The sequence below is a fragment of the Hetaerina americana genome, unplaced genomic scaffold (assembly GCF_022747635.1).
Source record: "Hetaerina americana unplaced genomic scaffold, ioHetAmer1.1.p SCAF_25, whole genome shotgun sequence".
Lineage (NCBI taxonomy): Eukaryota > Metazoa > Arthropoda > Insecta > Odonata > Calopterygidae > Hetaerina > Hetaerina americana.
In genome coordinates, this window is record NW_027286819.1 from 676,187 (window position 1) to 696,040 (window position 19,854).

At 42.8% G+C, this 19,854-nt stretch overlaps 1 protein-coding gene across 1 annotated transcript in view; it reads right to left on the reverse strand.

Annotated features, from left to right (window-relative positions):
* The window catches only part of Frmd5 (FERM domain containing), a 666,333-nt gene that overhangs the window by 43,111 nt on the left and 603,368 nt on the right, over window positions 1–19,854 (reverse strand). Inside the window, exons 3-4 of the mRNA XM_071586731.1 lie at window positions 1,220–1,262; window positions 274–450 (exon numbers count right to left, since the gene is read on the reverse strand). Coding sequence (XP_071442832.1) covers window positions 274–450; window positions 1,220–1,262 — 220 coding nt within the window. The remainder of the gene's footprint in view (window positions 1–273; window positions 451–1,219; window positions 1,263–19,854) is intronic.

The following is a 19,854-nucleotide window of genomic DNA, read 5'->3' on the forward strand; positions in this document are numbered from 1 at the left end:
TTCCAGGGAAACTTTTTATTATGATATTCATTCGCGGACATATCCTCGCAGTACACGAGCAAAAAAACATTGATTTTCAACCTCCCACGGGGTAGCCACAGTGAACGTCAGACCGTCATGGATACCTCAAGAGGATATTAATTAAAATAACCCATTCCGCCCCAATATTTAGCTTAAATCTACAGCAGGGCGCATGCGAGATGAAACACTGAAGTTGATTCTGGCACGAGGCGTCTTTGATTCCAGGGTGCCGTGGCACGCCCGTGTACTTACACTGGATGATGTAGGCCCCGAGCAGCGAGGCTTCGTTGTGCGTGCAGTAAAGGCGGCCGTGGAGCAGATCCCTCTTGAGCTGCAAGTACACCTGGTATCGCGTGATCTCTTCCTTGAGTCGGAACGGGTCGGGCGGGTAGAACTTGACCCGGAAGCTGAACAGGATCGGGTCCATCTCTGGGTGAGATGGATTGGGGGAGGGACAAGAGGCACGAATGTGAGTCAGTCACGACAGACAAAACAATGGATTGCCCGAGTACATACTGCTAGTACGCAGGAGGGAAGGAAGACGTCTTATTCGCGAAGGACCTCACAAGGGGTTTTTTTACCTGCGGTGGAAGCGATGCCGAAAATTAAGGAGCCAATAAGGCGACTGGGTCCCTCTAAAACGTACGAGAAAAGTGGCGGAAATGAAAATTTCCGGGGTCCAGATTCATTCCATCAGCATTCCAGGTAAAACATCCATTCAAAAATACTATCGCGTTCAGTTCGGGCCGCAGGACCTGAACGCCGATGGACGCCGTGACTATCGACGGCTGGGCCTCGTGAAGCTCCCAATTAACGCCTCTCGAGTGATCAATGTTAATTAAAGCCACAAATACGATTTAAATGGAATATATAATTAAATGGCGAAAAATTTGATCCATACTCACAACATAATCATTATTGGGAGCAAATTACTCAACAATGATGGGATGAATCAGTTTTCGACTCTCCGTGATTAAAACTAAACAATGGATAAAACGATAATTAGACCTTAGGAAATCCTCTGTGGAAAATGCAACAAGCATGGTTTACGGTTTGAACAAATAATGAATGGCGTCCAAATATGGTAAAGGGATACCGCCTGAGGAAATCCAAATTCCTGATAAAGATTTATACATCAATGAGAAGTTACGATCACAATGGAGTGTAAATTAAAGTTGACTTCAGATTTCATGCTTACCTTTAACTTGTTTTAGGACAGTTTTCGCCGGGTCGAGCCAATGCTGAAAGATAAAGAAGAAAGAATCATGTCGCTTCATTTTTCAATTATCCCAAATCGTCACGTCAAACATACCAAGACATCAATGAAGTCTTTCCTGCGTAATTAATTACCCGAAGATGACTTTGGCGTAGAGGAATTCGAAAAACAAAAGCAATCGGAATCGATCTTACTGCCGCATACACTGCCGCACTGCAAATATCATTAAAAATGCCAACACCGATGTTTCCCCTAGATAACTGCTGCAGCGTTCTAGGAAATTCGACCATTTCTATCGGAACTGTGAATATTAATGGATGGTTTTCAATGCGGCATTAAGAGAACATGTAAAGAACGTCTTATTCTTTCATCTCAGATTCATACAAAAATTGCTTGAGAAAGAAACTCCTTCGAAAATATTCTGTAGGCGCTGAGCCAACTGCCGCGGGCCCCCAGCCTTTAATTATACTTACTATACACCTGTATATCATTCACACATAAGTAAATACTGTGATTTACGAGGCTTGTCGGCCATCTTTAAAACGCTCGATCCACTTGAAGACGGAATGTTTTCTTCGGAGCATTATCACCGTAAACAGCTGTCGACATTTCAGTAATTTCTGGAATAACTTTTACCGCACTTCATCAAAAAACTTGATGCTGATTCGTTTGCACGCGATTTCGTCAATTTCCAATTTCGACAAATAGTAAAAACAAGGAAAACAGAAACTAACATAACTCTCTCGGCCATCTTTGAAGAGATTGTGCCACTTAAAAACTGCACTTTGGGACAAGCTTTCGTCCTTGAACACTTGGCCAATCATGCCCAACGTCTCTGCAACCGATTGATCCAGTTTAACACAAAATTTGATGACATACCGCTGTTTAGAGGTAATCTACATTTTGCGCTTGCCCCGAGTCACTCAACAGGGGTCCACTAAAATCGCGATCTAGCCTGCAAGAATGCTCGCAGGCGATTGGCGCTTTGCGCGTGTTGAAGGTCAGAGCAACTACCACCGAGCCTGCGACAGTGCGAGCGCGCTGCGACGTACAGTCACGTCGGGAAAAACCTGCTCCAGGTACTTTTTATACAAATCCATAGATGGATTTAATACTGTCCAAATGACAACGACTGTTCCCTAAGAGTACCATCGGTCCGGTTTTATTGCTTATTCACATTAATGATTTCAGGACTTGGTTGATAGAAAACGTAAGATTTGTAGAGAAATGGAAGCATTCAATTCTTGTTGCTGGTGGAGAATGCTGAGGGCCAAGTGGAGATGGATGCAGCGAGAAATGGAGGAGCAAAGAGAAGGGTGGGGGAGGACGGGAGGGCGCTGGGCACGGTGGGGAAGAGAGGGAGGGAACCGTATGGATTGGGCGATTCCTCCAGACATACGCAATGGATTGGCTGGACGGGAACATACAAGGCACAGAAAGAAAGGCGCCAAGAGGATGAATACCAAGAGAGGGATATGCGGAGAGCAAGTGAAGAGAGGGGCGGGAGGAGCAGCTGCGAAGGCGTGGCCATAGGAATCGTCATTAGAACTGCAGCCAAGGTGGATCTCGGAAGGCAATGATAAGAATACGAATTGCTGATACCCGCTTTTTTATGTATCAGCTTTCACAAATTTGTTCATTAAAACGTTCACCACTGCTGTCAAATATTTCGTTCATAAATATTTGAGAGATGAAACATTCAGGAGTACAAGTTGGAGATGTCAAGGGTGCGTTCCAAAAGTAACTCCATTATTTTTTAAAGTAATTCGTGGAACAGATTCGCACAAAGACTTAAAATTCTCCAAGTACTGTCCTTGAGCCTCTACAGGCCTGCGACTCTGCCCTGGAATGCGCCTTCGGGGACCTCTTGCAAGGTCTTCGTGACGACTGATTGGATCTCTTCTCTGGACGTAATACGGGTTCCTTTCAGGGCTACCTTAATCCGAGGGAACAAAAAGAAGTCTGCTGGGGCGACGTCAGGGCTATAGGGGGAATGGGGCAGCGTTGGCACCTGGTGTTTGGCCGAGAACTCGCGGACTCGTGGCGCGTTGTGGCGGGGGGAAATTCCTGCTACCTGCAACGTTGGGTCGCATTCCTGCCTTTCACAGTCTCCTCGGGGGGTAGAGTGTTTTGTGGTGTATGTTCATGTGGTATTGGTGTTTCACATTCTTGCTTGTTGTGTCCTGGCTTGCGTGTTGTAGGATGGCTTTCGTGCTGCATTAGTGGGTGCAGTATTTTATTGGTTTGCGCTATATGTGTTTGCATGAGTGTTGGATGAAGGGATTTTTGCATGAGTGTGTGCACTGCTGTGGGTGTAATTTTCCATGTTGTTGTTTTGCATGTGGTATTGTTCCTTTTTACGGTTGGTGACCTAACACGCCCCGCCACACGCCCTTGCGGCAGCTTACGGGGTATTATGTAGATGTAGAAACACTGCCCATCTGGACTCACCGTCCCCCAGTCCCACCTGAGACATGTGCAGGTTGCGGATCAGTTTCATGTCCCTCCAATCTATTCCTTTTTTCTGCAATATATCATTAGTTTTTCCCAATTAACTCTATTAATGCCATTTCGAACTCTTTGAAACAGACAAATACATCCTGATTTTTACTCTATATCCTCTCTATTGGTGATCTGAGCACTGCAATGGCATTGCGCGTGCCTCTCCCCTTCCTAAACCCAAACTGATCATCCCCTAATTAATCCATTAGTCTGCTCTCCATGCACTTATTGATGATCCTGAGAAGCACTGCGGGTGAAATGAAACATATTGTTCGGTACTCCTCACATCACATGACAAGCTAAGAATTGTTATAGTTAAAAGAAATCGTTTGAGTGAATCTTAAGCTTAAGGAGATAGATCCCAGTACGGATAGATACAAATACTCATTAATTCCCCGAACAATCAGAAATCATAATATTAGGAAACCGAAGTGACTTTAAAAGTATTGAAAACATTGAATATACAAGTCGGAACAAAATTGAAAATTGCAAAGATGTTCGGTATGCTTTCATGTGCATGTGTATGTCACTTGGTAGTTTGAGTGTTTGCATGTGTGTGGGGTGTAAGTGTTCTCGCATGATTGTATGCCATGTTTTTTTGTGGATGTATGAATTTGTGGTTCTTGCATGCGGTTTTTGTTTCTTTTCTAAATTACGGGTGATGTCCTATCACCCCCCGCCACACGCCCTTGCGGCGACTTGCGGGGTATTAAGTAGACGTAGATGTAGATATGGCAAACGCCTTGGGCACGAGCTTGGCGCACGCTTTCCTCATTGCTAAATCTTCCGTAACAATGCGAAATACAACATCAGATGACAATTTCAGTTCATAGGTTACCATCTTGCTACACAATCGACGGTTAGAGTCCAACATTTGTCGGACACGAGCCACACTGTTGTCGGTTTTGCTGTTTGACGGCCGCCCAGAGAGCGCTGTTCGTCGTGAACCTCTTCCCGGCCCATCTAAAAAGGCCTTCAACCACCTCGATACTTGTGTGTAGGACAGAGCGGAATCCCCGTTAACCTCACGAATCACTCTGTTAGTCTCCTCAAGAGATTTCTTAAGTTCATTAAAGAACTTAGAAATCGCGTAACGTTGCTCGATCGTCGATTCCATTTTTTCCGTGACACGGTTTGCAATGACTGACGTTCTGCCGCTTCCACAGCTTGGAGAGGACTGAGACCGATTTCGCGGCAAGGCTTAGCGTCCACCCCCTCCTACTCCAAGTAGTTTGATCCTACTCTGACCAACAGGAGCGGCGCGGGAAATTTAATTGCATTACTTTTGGAACGCACCCTGTAAATGCCCTCTCCTCCAATAATTCGGCGATGGAACAAAGTGTTGAGGGAAACTGCGTGGCATATGAAGGAAAAGGTATTTAACAATTAGAATGGGAAGCATGATTGCGTAGTGGCGGTAAATGGCGAAGTACGTAGGTATGGTATATGAAAGGGTTGATGATATTAGAATGTCCGTGAAAGATGGCGGGATAAACGAATATATGAACAGGTTTGCGTAAATACCGACGAGAAAAGATGTTGGTATCATATGAAATATAAAAAACGAACGTATTGATAATCATGCAAATAAAATAATTTTTGCTTACATGCAAACATCAGCCGCATCTTTCATAACATCTGTAAATTGGGAACGATCAGAGTGAGGAATGAAAACGAAAAGATTCCAACTGAAATGAGTATTTTATTGGCTGTGGGAATACTAATTTTAATTTCCCAATACAGTGGACCTCGCTCAACGAGCATCTAGGATAGCGAGTAATTCGCATGACGAGCAAAAATTCTGTGCTCAAGAATAACTAGCTTGGCGAGCGACATTTCGCATTACGAGTGACGAGGAGATTCCCGAAGAGAGTGATGGCGCCGACTGTTTATGTTTGGGACAATTTCCACTAGCAACGCAGTGTCGCTAGTGATCGTGCACTTCCGTCAAAACTTGACGGATCATGCTCGTGTCACGACGCTCCGCTCTATATTCTAACCTCCTCACATTCGGAGCAGACCTGTGCATTCGTCCGCAGGTCATAGAGAGAGACATGGTTCCCTTGTTTATCAACCTGAGCCTGTCTCGACTCCACCTTCTCGCCTTGTCACCTCGACCTCTGACCTCTGACCTCTCCCTTTCGAAGAGCACGCTTATTCTTTTCGTTTTTCTTCTTCCATTTCACCTTCTCCCCACGTTTTCATGCCCACAAGTAGAGGCTAGTGCCGTCGGTCAAGAGGACGGGATTTTGGCGACGACGCGTCGCAGGAGCGCGAGCGGAAATCCTCTGCTCTGATTGGTGGAACGATTCCGCACTTCCCGCGGGAAAATCCAGATGCCCAAGGCGAAGTTTCTCACAAAAATGTGGAGGGGAGGAATCGCGGCCAAGAAATCCATAGAGGCACTAAAACGAAAGCTCGGAGTTAATCGGATGATTAAATCCGAGCTTTCGTTTTAGTGCCTCTATGAGAGATGATTATTGTCAATAAATTACGGCTCGACTATTTAAAAAATATTTCACATCATTCGAATGAAGGAAGGTTGAAAACAGTTTTATTTCGTCACATGCAACGATTACGTTTAGGAATGAAAACAGTTTCCAGGAACACGGCTGTTTGCCAATCATCGTCATAATCAGTATTTCAATCCTAGGATTGGTGAACTGCAACCCTCCATTCCTCTCTATTTAATGCCAATGTCCTCAATCCTTGATTCCTTCTCTGTTTTACGTCCTTCTCAATTGTGCGATCTACAAGTCTCTTGGCCTTCCTCGCGGGATCTTTCCTTCAATTTTTCCTTCTATTATGCTTTTAACCATTGTGCCTCAAGGTATGCCCACTCCGTCTATTTCTTATTTAAGATTTCGGAATAGAATAGGTAGGAGTGCGCTAGAACCCCAGGGGAAGATATCACCTGATTAAGGTAATAAGTGGTTTAAAATTGAGTCGTGAAAAAACAGGATGATACAAATACATCTACTCGTAATACACAAAAATAAACTGTGTATGCCAAGATTTTGGCTGACCTCTTCGACATAGTTATATTTAATAGAATATGCGGATGTGTCTATTAAGTTTGGCGTTAATTAAGGATAAGGTATTATTCATTTATTAATAAAATCGTGATCGTGACTTTTTAGTTTTACATCTTAATAAAAGTACACAGCAAACGTAGTTTTTTGAAAATATTGAAATTGATATCACACTTAATGCTTAGGGAAACCTCGGACACGACTAAGCACGAGTTCTTTCAATCAAATTCGTTTTTACAACATTGTATACAAGAGTATGTAACTACTGTGGTACGCAAACTTCAATGAATGGGTACAGTCTTGCAGACCGTTCGTTTCCCCTCAATTGTTCGTCCAAACGGCCCCATTTTACCAATTTTCCGTCCGAACCAAACAAAGTTGCTAACAATAGAGATATATTAAAAAGATAGAATGACCCGCTTAGGTTATGCCTAATCGTTTCTTTCAATAAACAATAACACAAATAGACACAGGAATTGTCCACTTCCGTGAAAACCCGTGTACCTCACACCGCTGCCCAAACCAAGAGGAAGATTAATTCATTCTTCTTCCGGGAATTTCCGTCGCGTAGTCGAGTTCAGGCCGAAGACTCACTTCGACCTGAAGACGCCTCCAGGACTGGGGGCGAAACAGTTGCCCATCAACTCAACTACGCGACGGAAATTCCCGGAAGAAGAATGAATTCATCAAAGAGACGTCGCGGAAGCATTAGGATTAATTTCAAGTGGAAGATTATTTTTATTTCATTTCAGTACCCTGCAAACCATCACTATGGTGTGTGGCAGGGGGCATATATACACCAGACTCATTTTTACCCGAATATGACCCTACTGCGGTCGAATAATGTTATTCTGATCCCTTATGATTCATGGAAAAAATGAAATCTTAAATCTCTCTTTTACAATTTATCTCTCTAATTTTACTGTCATGATCTCTCCTACCGTAGTACGATGGAGAAATAATACAATTTCAACATCACTGCTGAATAGACGTTCTTCTAATTTCTGCCAGAGATTTAATCTGTAATTTTACCGTCGCTCCGTGAGTTATTCCCAGACTAGCTGCTCTAATATTTTGGATACGCCATACTTTTAACAAATCTAGTTCCTATACGTTGCACACGATCCAATGCGGCAATCAATCCAACTTATTGAGGATCCCATAATATTCTTGCAGCATATTCTAAATGAGGATTCTAACCAGCGAAAGATAACATTTCTCTTTGACCTTTTCATCACGTTTACCTAGTACACTTCTAATAAATCCTAATTTTTTGTTGGCTTGTCCCCATATTCCACGTATGTGTTTCACCCAGGAGAACGGAAGATTTCTGTTGGGAATTTGTAGAACACCCACGCTACAGTGCCGACCTAACACGTAGGGCGAGTATTCTTTTCTTACATTTGACTTCCCGTGTTTTGGTTGACTACGGTTGGAAGACGACGAGGAATTCAAGACCGCCCTTGTCAACTGGTTCAATTCCCAGGCGGCGAACTTCTATCCTGAGGGACGAAAGAAGTCTGTGAAAAGTTACAAAAAGTGCTTAGAAGTAATGTTGCGGCTGTTATAGAGAAAAGTGAAATGGGTTTCTAGGGAACTTAAACTGTCAATCAAAATATTTCAAGATGGTTAAATATTTTTATGACCTAACGGATTTTAATTTACGAATATGCCTCGTATTATCACTACATCACTACCATACATACGCCCGTTTCCCCTTAATTACTTTTGTAATGACTCGTATGTGTACTATTATTACTACACGACGCACTGAAAGCATTTTCCCATGCAATAAGAAATACAGTTGAATTCCGCAAACGTAATAATCCTACACAATAATTCTTAACTTCGCGGGGAACTAAAAAGGGGAAGAATCGTAGCCGTGGAATTACAACAAGTTGATTTTAGAGCCCCGGTTCAGCGCCTTAATTGCTTATCTTTGCGATTTCTTGAATCGAGTCCTCCCTCCATCGCCCTCTAGAAAACATAATCTCTTTGGAGCGGCTGCCTTGCCATCGCCAACTCGCCCGCGTCCTCCACATGGGCGTCGTTAGCGTCGATCTCTCCGGGGAAATGATCTTCGGGTAATCCGTGAATTGTCAGAACTGATGGATGATTCACTCCCAATGGGCGCCTGGGACCCTCTAGCTGTCGCCATCCGCCATCTATGTGCTCTGCACCCCCGCCCGTGGGAGAAACACCCCCCTGCGCCGTCCCTCATCCATTCCGTCTGTTTCTACAGCAAATACACGTCCCGTAATTACATGTGTGCGAGAGATAGAGAGAGTGCATACGTGAAACGTACGAGGGTAGTCCAAGTGTGACCCGGCCTGACCTAGAGATGGCGGTATTTGTTTGAAAGATATCACTGCATTAGAAAGTACGCAATTTATTAGCATATGTTGCAAGTTTGAAGACGCCACGTTGTTGAGTATTCGTTTGGCAGCCATCAGCAGTGAACATTTCCAGTGATTTTGAGAAAATGGAGAAAATTGGTCATCGTTATGTGATGCAATACTTTTATTTGAAAGACCTCAGCCCAACCAATACAAAAGCTGAAATGGATTCTACTCTGGGCGAGTCTGCTCTTTCGGTAGATTAGATAACAAACGTAAAATGAGCGAGATAGGTTGTAGAAAGGATAGATTTTAAATGCCGTTTTTTCCTCCAGCCATTAGAGATCATAATAGACATGACAGCATTCGCGTAGGAGATAATTAGAATTGGTAGTGTATACGCATTTGTCGACTTCCTTCCCAACTTTTTACAAGAAGAGAAGAGAACTTGTAGAAGTTCTACAGCATGATTTGAATGTACGAATCCTGTTTTTAATATTAATGCATGTAAGTACTTTCTTTCGCGTGATTAAGGTTTGTCGAGCGCATGAATAAACAAATATTTGTGTAGAGGTGACATGATTTGGTTTTGCATGTGACTTTATTCTAAGTTACGAGTGGCTAACACCCCCACCACACGCTATTGCGGCGGCTTGCGGGGTATTCATCTACATCTACTTAATACCCCGCAAGCCGCCGCAAGGGCGTGTGGCGGGGGGTGTTAGGACACCACCCGTAATTTGGAAAAGAAAAAGAAAAAAAACCGCATGCAATAACCACAAAATCATACATCCACAAAAAAAAACATGGCATACATTCATGCAAGAACACTTACACCCAACACACATGCAAACATTCAATCGACATCTTACATACACATGCACCTGAAAGTATTCCTAACAGCTTTGCAGTGTTTAACTTTGTTCCGACTTCATATTCAATGTTTTTAATATTTCTAGAGTGAGTGACTTCGGTTTCTTAATATTATGATTTCTGGTTGTTCGGGGAAAGAATGAGTATTTGTACCTATCTGTCCTGGAATCTATCTCCCTTATTTTATCTTTGTGGTCTGATCTACTTAAGTAGTGTGGGGCCATTATAATTCCTTCAGTGTCAGAGTTAAACTCGTTTGTTCTGAACCTTTCCAAAAGTCTAAGCCTCGCTTGTTCTCTCCGTACTTCAAGTGGTTCCCAGCCTAAATCCCCTAAGAGACCCGTCACACTTGTGTTCTCATCATAACAATTTTTAACGAATATAGCGGATTTTCTCTGGACTTTATCTAATTCTTTTTGCCAAATTTTCTCCCACGGATCCCAAATACTTGCGGCATATTCCAAACGAGGTCTAACTAGAGCAAAATAACACCTCTCTTTAACTATTCTGTAGATGAAGATGGGTGAATGGACCAATATCACTCAAATAATGTGAATGCATAATATTTCCAGTTTTAATAGCTATATGGATAATTGCCGTAATTTACAGAAACATTTTCTTAGCGGCCGAACATTTTCGCACGAAAAGAAGCACATGAAACCAGGCACTCGGTCAATCGTCTCTTCCTTGTTTCCCATGGGTCACGTTTAAAGTCATGCCCATACATTCACGGGGCCAACCTCAGATGAAAGATGGATTGAGGAATGGCGCACGCCTTTCGTCGGGATAATCACATTTCTACGTTTCATATTACTCCCGGATTCTTCCCTCATTTAAAAGTACTGCCGCTAATCATATATTAGAGAGACTCCTCCCTTAATGTCCTCCCGTTTCGAAATGAATGCAATGGAACGAATAGCATATCATAAGTTGTGACTATTGACGAACCTTCTCAGGGAAAAAATTCATTCAATATAAGGTCATTGAGTCGATTGCTGAATTACTACAATTAGGTGTGTACGCAATTTGGCGAACACGTTCTTAAAGACTATTACTTATTATAAATGTAGAATAATGGTACATTTGGGATAGTAAAGTAATGGGACCAGTAATTTAAAGTATTTTAAAAAACCTTGTAACGCATCTTTGCAGAGAAAGCGTGATTTCGGTATTACGATCCCATAACATGCATTCACAATTTCCTCCGCATTTGAAGCGCGTCCCATCTTTCGGTCGCTTCCGGTTCCAAGCAAGGCTCGTGGCAGCAAGGTGAGAGCCATTCCCCAAAAAGGCCGCGCAAGTCGACGCGTGTCATCCCTCGAAGTAACATCGCCTGGAAAGACGCCTTAAGATTAAGCAGCATCAATAGAGTGGTACTCTGCGAATGCTTCCTCGGAAGGAACACTGCTCGCCAATTTCACAAACACACACGCATTTCTACTTGTCGGCCAATGCCATTGTTTACATTTTGACCTCTCCTAAAAAATTCCAAGTCAAATTAGTATATATTATTCGCTTTATATAACTTTGATTTAATTTTTTTTATTCGCTACCAACGTAATAATATGGGATATTAAACCTCTCTATAATTACTCTAAAATGAATAATAGAATTCACATAACACTAGAAAATTACATCTCATAGCGTCATTTCGTATAATTATCAGAAGGAGCCTCTAATGAAAGGATTGTTGGTTTAGGCTTTTATCGATGAAATGAGTGATCTAGTTTACATAGTGAGGTAATGTTACCCTCAAGCCGTAGACTAGGGCGGAAATCCACTTTCTCCTGAACTCGAATATTCTCAATATTTCCTCAAGATGAAAGATGGCCTTTGTTTCATTCCAGTTATTTGTAAGGAAAAACAAGGCTCAGAAGAAAGAGATGAGATGGGAGAAACACAAAAAAGGGCTCCTCCCGTTATTAATTTGCAAGGAGGGCGAAGAGGTTCCTCAACGAAGTCGCAGAATTTCCGAGAATAGCGTCGAGAGGTCGGAGAGTCAATCGAAAAAGAGATTCTTAATGAATTGAGGCGAGTGAGTCGTGACTGGGATCGGAACTGGTGTCGGCCGCGTACGTGCGCGAGTCCAGTAAGCAGTAGTCTCTCGGTCAAAACCGGGTTCTGATGGACACACGGGGGACTAAGTACGGACACATTTCTTAACTCCATCATACACCCTTGAGACACAAAATTCAAATTGAGCATTCTTCGACTCCTAACATTTTCATAGTTGCCATTTCTTCTTTCTGCATGAATGGAGGCCATTATCATACCATCTCCCCTCTGAATACAACGGTCTTTCAAAGTCCACTGTCAATCTCGTCATTCCCTCCACACGCCTGTCCTGCCTTCGCCAAATTGATCTCCACGATCTTCTCTCATGCATCCAAAGCACTTCTTCGCTCGCTTTCCTTTCGTGTTCTGTTCATCTGTTTTTAAGTTTCCCTTTCAATCCCTCGTCCCTCTCCGCGGGGGCTAATTCCTGCTACCTGCAACGTTGGGTCGCATTCCCTGCCTTTTACAGACTCTTTGGGGGTAGAGTGTTTTGTGGTGCATTTTCATGTGGTAGTGATGTTTCACATTCTTGCTTGTTGTGTCCTGGCTTCCGTGTTGTAGGATGGCTTTCGTGCTGCATCATGGGGTGCAGTTTTTTAGTTGTTTTGCGGTATATGTGTTTGCATGAGTGTTGGATGAAGGGGTTTTTTGCATGAGTGTGTGCGCTGCTGTGGGTGTAATTTTCCGTGTTGTTTTTTTTTTGCATGTGGTATTTTTCTTTTTTACGGTTGGTGACCTAACACCCCCCGCCACACGCCCTTGCGGCGGCTTGCGGGGTATTATGTAGATGGAGATGTAGATGTAATAGTTTTCTCTCATTATACAAGGTTCGCATAACAAGCATCGGTAACAATTTTGTCCTGAGGTGTGCGCGAAGTGCTGAATTCAGACCGTCGGTTAAGTGTTCGCATGATCGCAGGTCGTATTGACATTGATAAGAATAACAGTGCGCATTAATATCACGGAAAATTGGGCGATGCGAAAGATCTGCTTCTCTGGATTCGTCCTCCCGAAGGTGTTTGGACGGACGACCAAAAGCAGAGTGTCTGCTCGCGAAGACCTTTTGCAACAACATCGCGACGATTCCCCAACCCCATTTAAGTCATAACTTGGCACCAGAAGACTATTATTCCTATTACCAAAAGGGAAATCCTCCCTCAAAGGACACCATCATCATGGGACCCTATATGCCAACAAAGAAGCTAATCCTTAAGGGCCTTCCGGAATCCTCCTCCTACCAGGGAGTCTTCGAGTCGTGGAAAAGCCGCTTTGGCAAAAGTGTGTCGACGCTCAAGAGATGAAATTTGAAGAATTTTGAGGAATTGAAGCAATAACTGAAAGAATTCTATTTTTCCGAAACTTTTCCCGCTACATTTTATACAAACCATGCATATTTACCCTCATCCCACTGGGCCGAATCCCGCGGTTTACAAAAATCTTATAAATCCCATCACGATTTCTCGAGATAAATAATTAAGGTGGTTTCCCATAGCCTTCCTCAATAGTGTTTTTTTACGTGACTCCATCACTCCATGGCCAGCCTGGGGTGATGGTGACCCCGCTGGGGTCAGTCGCCTTTTGCAGCCGCCTCACTGAGGAACAGACACCAAGCGGACTTATTCATTTGTCTCCTATTCTTCAATCTAGCAGGTATGGGTAACCTTGCTAGGAAAGATTATCATTGCTACCGCCGGTAGAGCTATATGGGTGATAGGCACACCTAAGCCAACACGTCATGGTTGTGGTCCATGAGGAAGGTTCAACGTGAGTGTTAGAAACGAAATAATGCTTGTAAAATAATGACTATGCGATTCCTAGTACACTTGCCAGGTGTACAGGTATGAAATTCGGATCTCTAACAACAGATGGTGCACCAATGCAGTTTGTGTTACAAAGATTTGACACCTTATGCCATTTTGTTGTGCCATCAACAAGTGTCCGAAGCTCACGAGTGATAAATTGACATAGCGTTGCGTTGCTGTGCTCAGTACGTCGAAATTTATGCCAAGAAAAGAGCATTCGCAGAGAGCATCAATTTTTTTGTTTTCATTTGAATGAAACCTCTGCTGAATCATAGCGATTACTTCGAGAAGCTTATGGTGAACATACTCCATCGCAAGATACATACGTTTGGACGATGGTTTCGGCGTATCTAAAGCGGTGACTCCGATGTTTCGCGGTAAAAGGCAAAGGTCTTTCTTTACTGGCGTGGTATCCACAAATCGAAAGATGGGAAAAATGTCATACTAGCAATGGAACATACTTCGAATGAAACTCTTTTTTATCATTCTTCCAAATTTTTTTTAATCCGCGTTTCATACGTGTACACCCGGTATAATAAAAAATATTACTTCCTTAATATTAATTCGGATTATTCTCATCCGTCGCCGTTCTTGGAAAAAAAATGAGTTGGACATTTTCCGACGGTTTCAGCAGTATCGCTCACTGTACGTACTTCCACGAGCTCTCCTCCCATCGTATCAAGCAGTAACCAGACATTTTAATAAGTATACAAAAATATAGACTTGCTTCCAACTTATGCAATACACTTGTGTGTGTGTGTGTGATTGTGTATATATATATATATATATATATATATATATATATATATATATATATATATATATATATATATATATATATATATATATATATATACACGAGGGTCATCCGGAAAGTAGTACCCGTTCGTGCCGCATGAAGTGCTGACGACGCGAGTAGCCGCTGGACGAGGTCAGATAGCTTCAGTGGCTTGTCTGCCTTCTCTGAGCCAAGTTGCGTGACGCTAGCATTGCCTGTGTTGTTTCTGTGATTGTTTACAATGTTTAAAAAAATTGAGAACGCCGCCAGTTGTGAAGTGAGGGCAGTGATTAAATTCCTCAATGCAAGAAACGTTCGCCCATGTGATATTCATCGCCAATTAAAGGAGGTGTATGGAGACAATGTAATGGACGAGTCGTCTGTTCGGCGGTGGTGTCGCAACTTCAACATGGGGAGGGGGAACACACACGACGATGAGCGTTCGGAGAGACCGTCTGTCATTACAGACCAACTGGTGAGCTCAGTTGACGAATTCGTGAGGAACGATCGGCGCGTCACAATTGATGACATCTGTGAGCATTTTCCCAATGTTTCTCGAACAATTGTTCATGAAATTGTTAAACACCATCTGCATTATGCAAAAATTTGTGCAAGATGGGTCCCTCGCGTATCTCAATGAGCTGGCGGCGAAGGACTATGCAGCAGGAATACAGAAACTTGTCACACGTTATGACAAATGCCTTAATTTGCTTGGAGATTATGTTGAGAAGTAGTTTAAAGTATCCTCTTTCAAATAAAATTTTTTATGTTTGTTAATATTTACTTTTGTCTTTTTATTTCACGAACGGGTACTACTTTCCGGATGACCCTCGTGTATATATATATATATATATATATATAAATATATATATATAAATATATATATATATATATATATATATATATATATATATATATATATATATATATAATGCAACTGAATTTTGGGATGGAATAGGGAGGAATTCCCAACCTAGCTACACTAATTATCCGGATACCAGACTAACCAATCATTCAATAAGTCCGGGAACTTATTGAACGGGATATTATTTTGGAATGCGCCAGGTATAATTTCAATCAACTGCCTTGAAAAGGGAAAATCTATCAATAGCGACTATTGCATTGAGCTATTGACGCTTTTGAAGGACGGAATCGCAAAAAAACGACCACACATAAAGAATAAAAAATCACCATTCATCAAGACAATGCACCACAGTGCCACAACTCAATGAAAACAATGGCCAAATTGAACGAGTTGGGCTTCAATCTGCTTCCCCACTCCACCATACTATATCTCCAGATCCAGCCCCCAGCGACTACTGGCTGTTTGCTGATCTCGAGGACAATTCGTTTTACAAGCATGGTATCGGAAAGATAGAAAAGGGTTGGAATGATTGTATAGCTATTGAAGGTGATTATGTTGACGAATAAAAATGAATTATTACGAAACAAATGTTGTTTTCTTAGTTAGTTCCGGGACTTATTGAACGATGGGTTAGGTTGACCTAGATTAACATGTCCACTTCATGAGGAGGTGGGAGTGGGAGTCGCATGGAGAGGGTCCAACTCAATCCCCGCCCGGCCTTTGCCCGTCAGTCGGCCGCCGATATCATTCGATTACGATTAGTGGGTTGACATGCGAGACAGCACACACGGGTGGGGGCCTGGGGTGGTGTGCGGGGTCTCTATCGATTTGAGAAGCGAGGGCGTTCGCACAGTTCGCGTTTTTTGCGATACGACGAAGGGCCGATGCGGAGCGGGCCGCACTCGGAGAGCGCCCCGCCCACACTCTCCAGAACACCGAAACGACATGGCTGCCGCGTCCCAATTTCCCAAGCTCGACTACGCTACTCTCTTTGGGTCTACATATCCCATAATATGACTGCCCGCACTTCAAATTATTATTGGATCACCATGGGGTAAACTTCACAATAGCGACGGAGCGACAGACGGCGCTTCCCATGCGGGGTGCAGTTTAAAGCTGGAGTTTGGATACACTAACATGCACTCTACTCGCTATGGACGATTATCGAACACGTCCTGCAGAACGTTTTGCAACTAGTCCAGCACTTAAGTCACGTCTAATTGGGTTTTGAATCTTATTGACCGCGGTCTAAGAATGAATGTATGCGCGTGTGACCGGCCTTTGGAATTTTCCTCAATTTCTTGGGATCCTTGGGAGAAAGTTTGGCAAAAAGAATTAGATTAAGTCCAGAGAAAATCCACCAGTTGCTTGAAAAATTGTCATAATAAGAAGACGAGTTTGACTGGATTTTTAGGGGAATTAGGCTGGGATCCACTTGAGATGCGACGAGAACAAGCGAGGCAGCGACTTTTAGCAAGGTTCAGAACAAACGAGTTTGGCAATGAAACGAAAGGAATTGCTATGGTCCCACACTATTTAGGTGGTAGATCAGACCACACTAAGATAAAATAAGGGAGATAGATTCCAGTACAGAGAGATATAAACACTCGTTCTTTCCCCGGACAATGAGGAATCATAATAGTGAGAAACCTAAGTCACCATAGAAATATTGAAGACATTCGATTTACACGTAAATATTAAATGCTGCGTAGACGTAAGGCAGATTCGTAGGAGTATGTGTAGTAGTTAATAGTTTTTAGGGGAGGCGACCGACCGACGGCTGAGGTCATTTGCGCCATTAAGGATGGATGGGAAAGGATGAAGGGTGGAGAGAAACCCGGTGTTGGCATTAGCATACACTAAACGAAAGGCGCCAAGGGATCCGGAGCTTAACGTCCCATCCGACGGACGGCGTACTCACTCAAATTGCTCTCCACAAAGCACCTCAAGTAGGGATCGGGATATCACTGAAAAATATCTGCCGGGATACCCTCAGGGTGGGAAGCCATTATGCTAGACTCTATACCAACCCGATCCCCAGGTGCATGTGTGCGTTAAGTTGATAGGGTATGTATTTGCATGCGCGCAAGTCACCAAGTTTTTAGCATGAATGTCGCGTAATCCACCTCTGTGGGTGTAGTTTGGCATGGATTTTTTGGGATTTTGCATGTGGTTTAATTCTCTTTTCCGGGTGGTGACCCAACAGCCCCTCGCCACACGCCCTCGTGGGTTATTGCGTGGGTGGATATAGATAAACATGAAAATTAGACGTCAATTTTCAAAGCAATACGGAAGTCTACCAACGCATTTAAAGTGCCGGAATTTCAGCTCCGCTTAGCCTTAGCCGCGGTTTTAACGTTAGGGAAACACCAATGCCATTCTGGACAGACGCGCGACGTCACAATGAGGTGTCGTTTTTTGTGATAGATTTGTGCGAATAGATGAATCGAGATAAGTTGTTTTCCTGTCGTATATCTGTGTGAAAATGTCAAAATGAATAAAGCAGCGGGCTGCTCCTCAATGTGTTTCCACAGCTACCAGAACGCTTGAGCAAAGTGTTTTCGCCATGCCACAATAAGTACTTTCGTTCAGCCGAAACTTTAAAGAAATTCGGCTTCATTAAACGGGAGGCGGGGGAATGCAATGAGAGATTTAATTCGCTCTAGTTACGCCTCATTTTGGAATGAGCCTCATTAAGAATAAGTATTTGGGATCCTTGGGAGAAGGATGAGATAAATTTCAGAGAAAATCCGTCAGATTCACAAAAAATTGTTACAATAAGAAGACGACTGTGCGAGGCCTTTTAGGGGAATTAGGCTGGGAGGCGCTCGAGATGAATACATCCGGAAGAGGTCACTTCATGTTCCTTTCTTCAAGAATGACTATCTCGTGCGAATATAATTCTAGGGCATTACTAAAAAAATCAGGCATTAATAAACCCTCCTTCTATTCCGCATATTTGGCTCCTCTCTTCCACCCATCCAACATGCCTATCCCTGCCCCCTTACTCGCTTGTCCAACGTTCTCCCCTCTATCATAGTTTTCAACATCCCATTAAAAATCAAAATGGTCTGCATACGTCTTTCCTGCCTCCTTTGAATTTCTATCGAAAATGCTTTCTCTTCTCCCAACATATCAGACACTTCCTCGTTTATTTTATTTCTGTCCATTTTAATACATCATTCCCTCTCCAAACACATTTAAAAAGCCTTCAATTTACGCCAATCATCTCCTTTCGAAGATCATGCTTCCGAGTCGCACAACACCACGTTCTATGCACCATTTTTGACGAGTCTTTTCTGACCACCCTCAACGTCCTTGTCATCGATTCTCTCCTCCTTGTAAAAGCTTCTTTACATCACACAATATATCCCCTTAATTATTTGAATATTTTGACCCAAAACACTTCTGATATAGGTCAACTGTTCCACCTGATGCAGTTTATGGAGCTTCTATTTTAATATTTAACCTTGTATTTATCTTTCTCGAAAACCGTATTACCTGTGTGTTGCTTATATTTATCCTCACCTCATGCCTACCGTACTGACTTTCCAAAGCGCTAAGCAATGCTTGAAATCACTAGGCTTACTGACAAACTACAGCTTTATCATCCGCAAACCTTACTTATTTTATGAATAGTCCACCGAGTTTCATTCCTGACTCCAGTGCTTTCAATGCTTTATTTAGCATTTCCTCCACGTCCTGTATGTATACGAGCGTAATCCATGAAGTAGCCGACCCAACAAAGCCACACAATCATTTATTTATTTTTGAACATAGTCTCCTTTCAGCTCTATACACTTTTTCCAGCGTTGTTCGATAAGTTCGATATCCTTTTTATCATAGGAACTGTCTCGTTCCTCAAAATAGCCATTAACCGCCGGAATCTTTCCTTTACGGTTGGAAAACCTTTGACCACTGAGCCATTTTTTCAAGTGTGCAAAATAATCCGAGGGGGCTGAATCTGGCGAATAGGGTGAGGCATGGGGTACGAGCAATTCCAACTTTAATTCATGAATTTTGGCCATTGCAATAATGGATTTGTGAGCTGCTGCATTGCCTTGGTCTTGATGACAAAACTTTCTTCTTAGCAAAATAGCCGCCAAAAATGGCCGCTTGCTTGATTTCTTCGCTTAAACGTTACAATAAGTTCGCACAATACTCGCCGTTCATAGTTATTCCTTTGTCAAGATAGTCAATGAAAATTATCCCACGCTTATCCCAAAAAACGGACGCCTTACCTTGCCGGCAGATAGAACGGTGGAGGCGGTTCACCCCTTTGAATCCATTGTTTTGATTGTTCTTTTGTCTCGGGTGTGAAGTAATGGACCCATGTTTCATCCATGGTTATGAATCTGCGCGAAAATTCTGCTT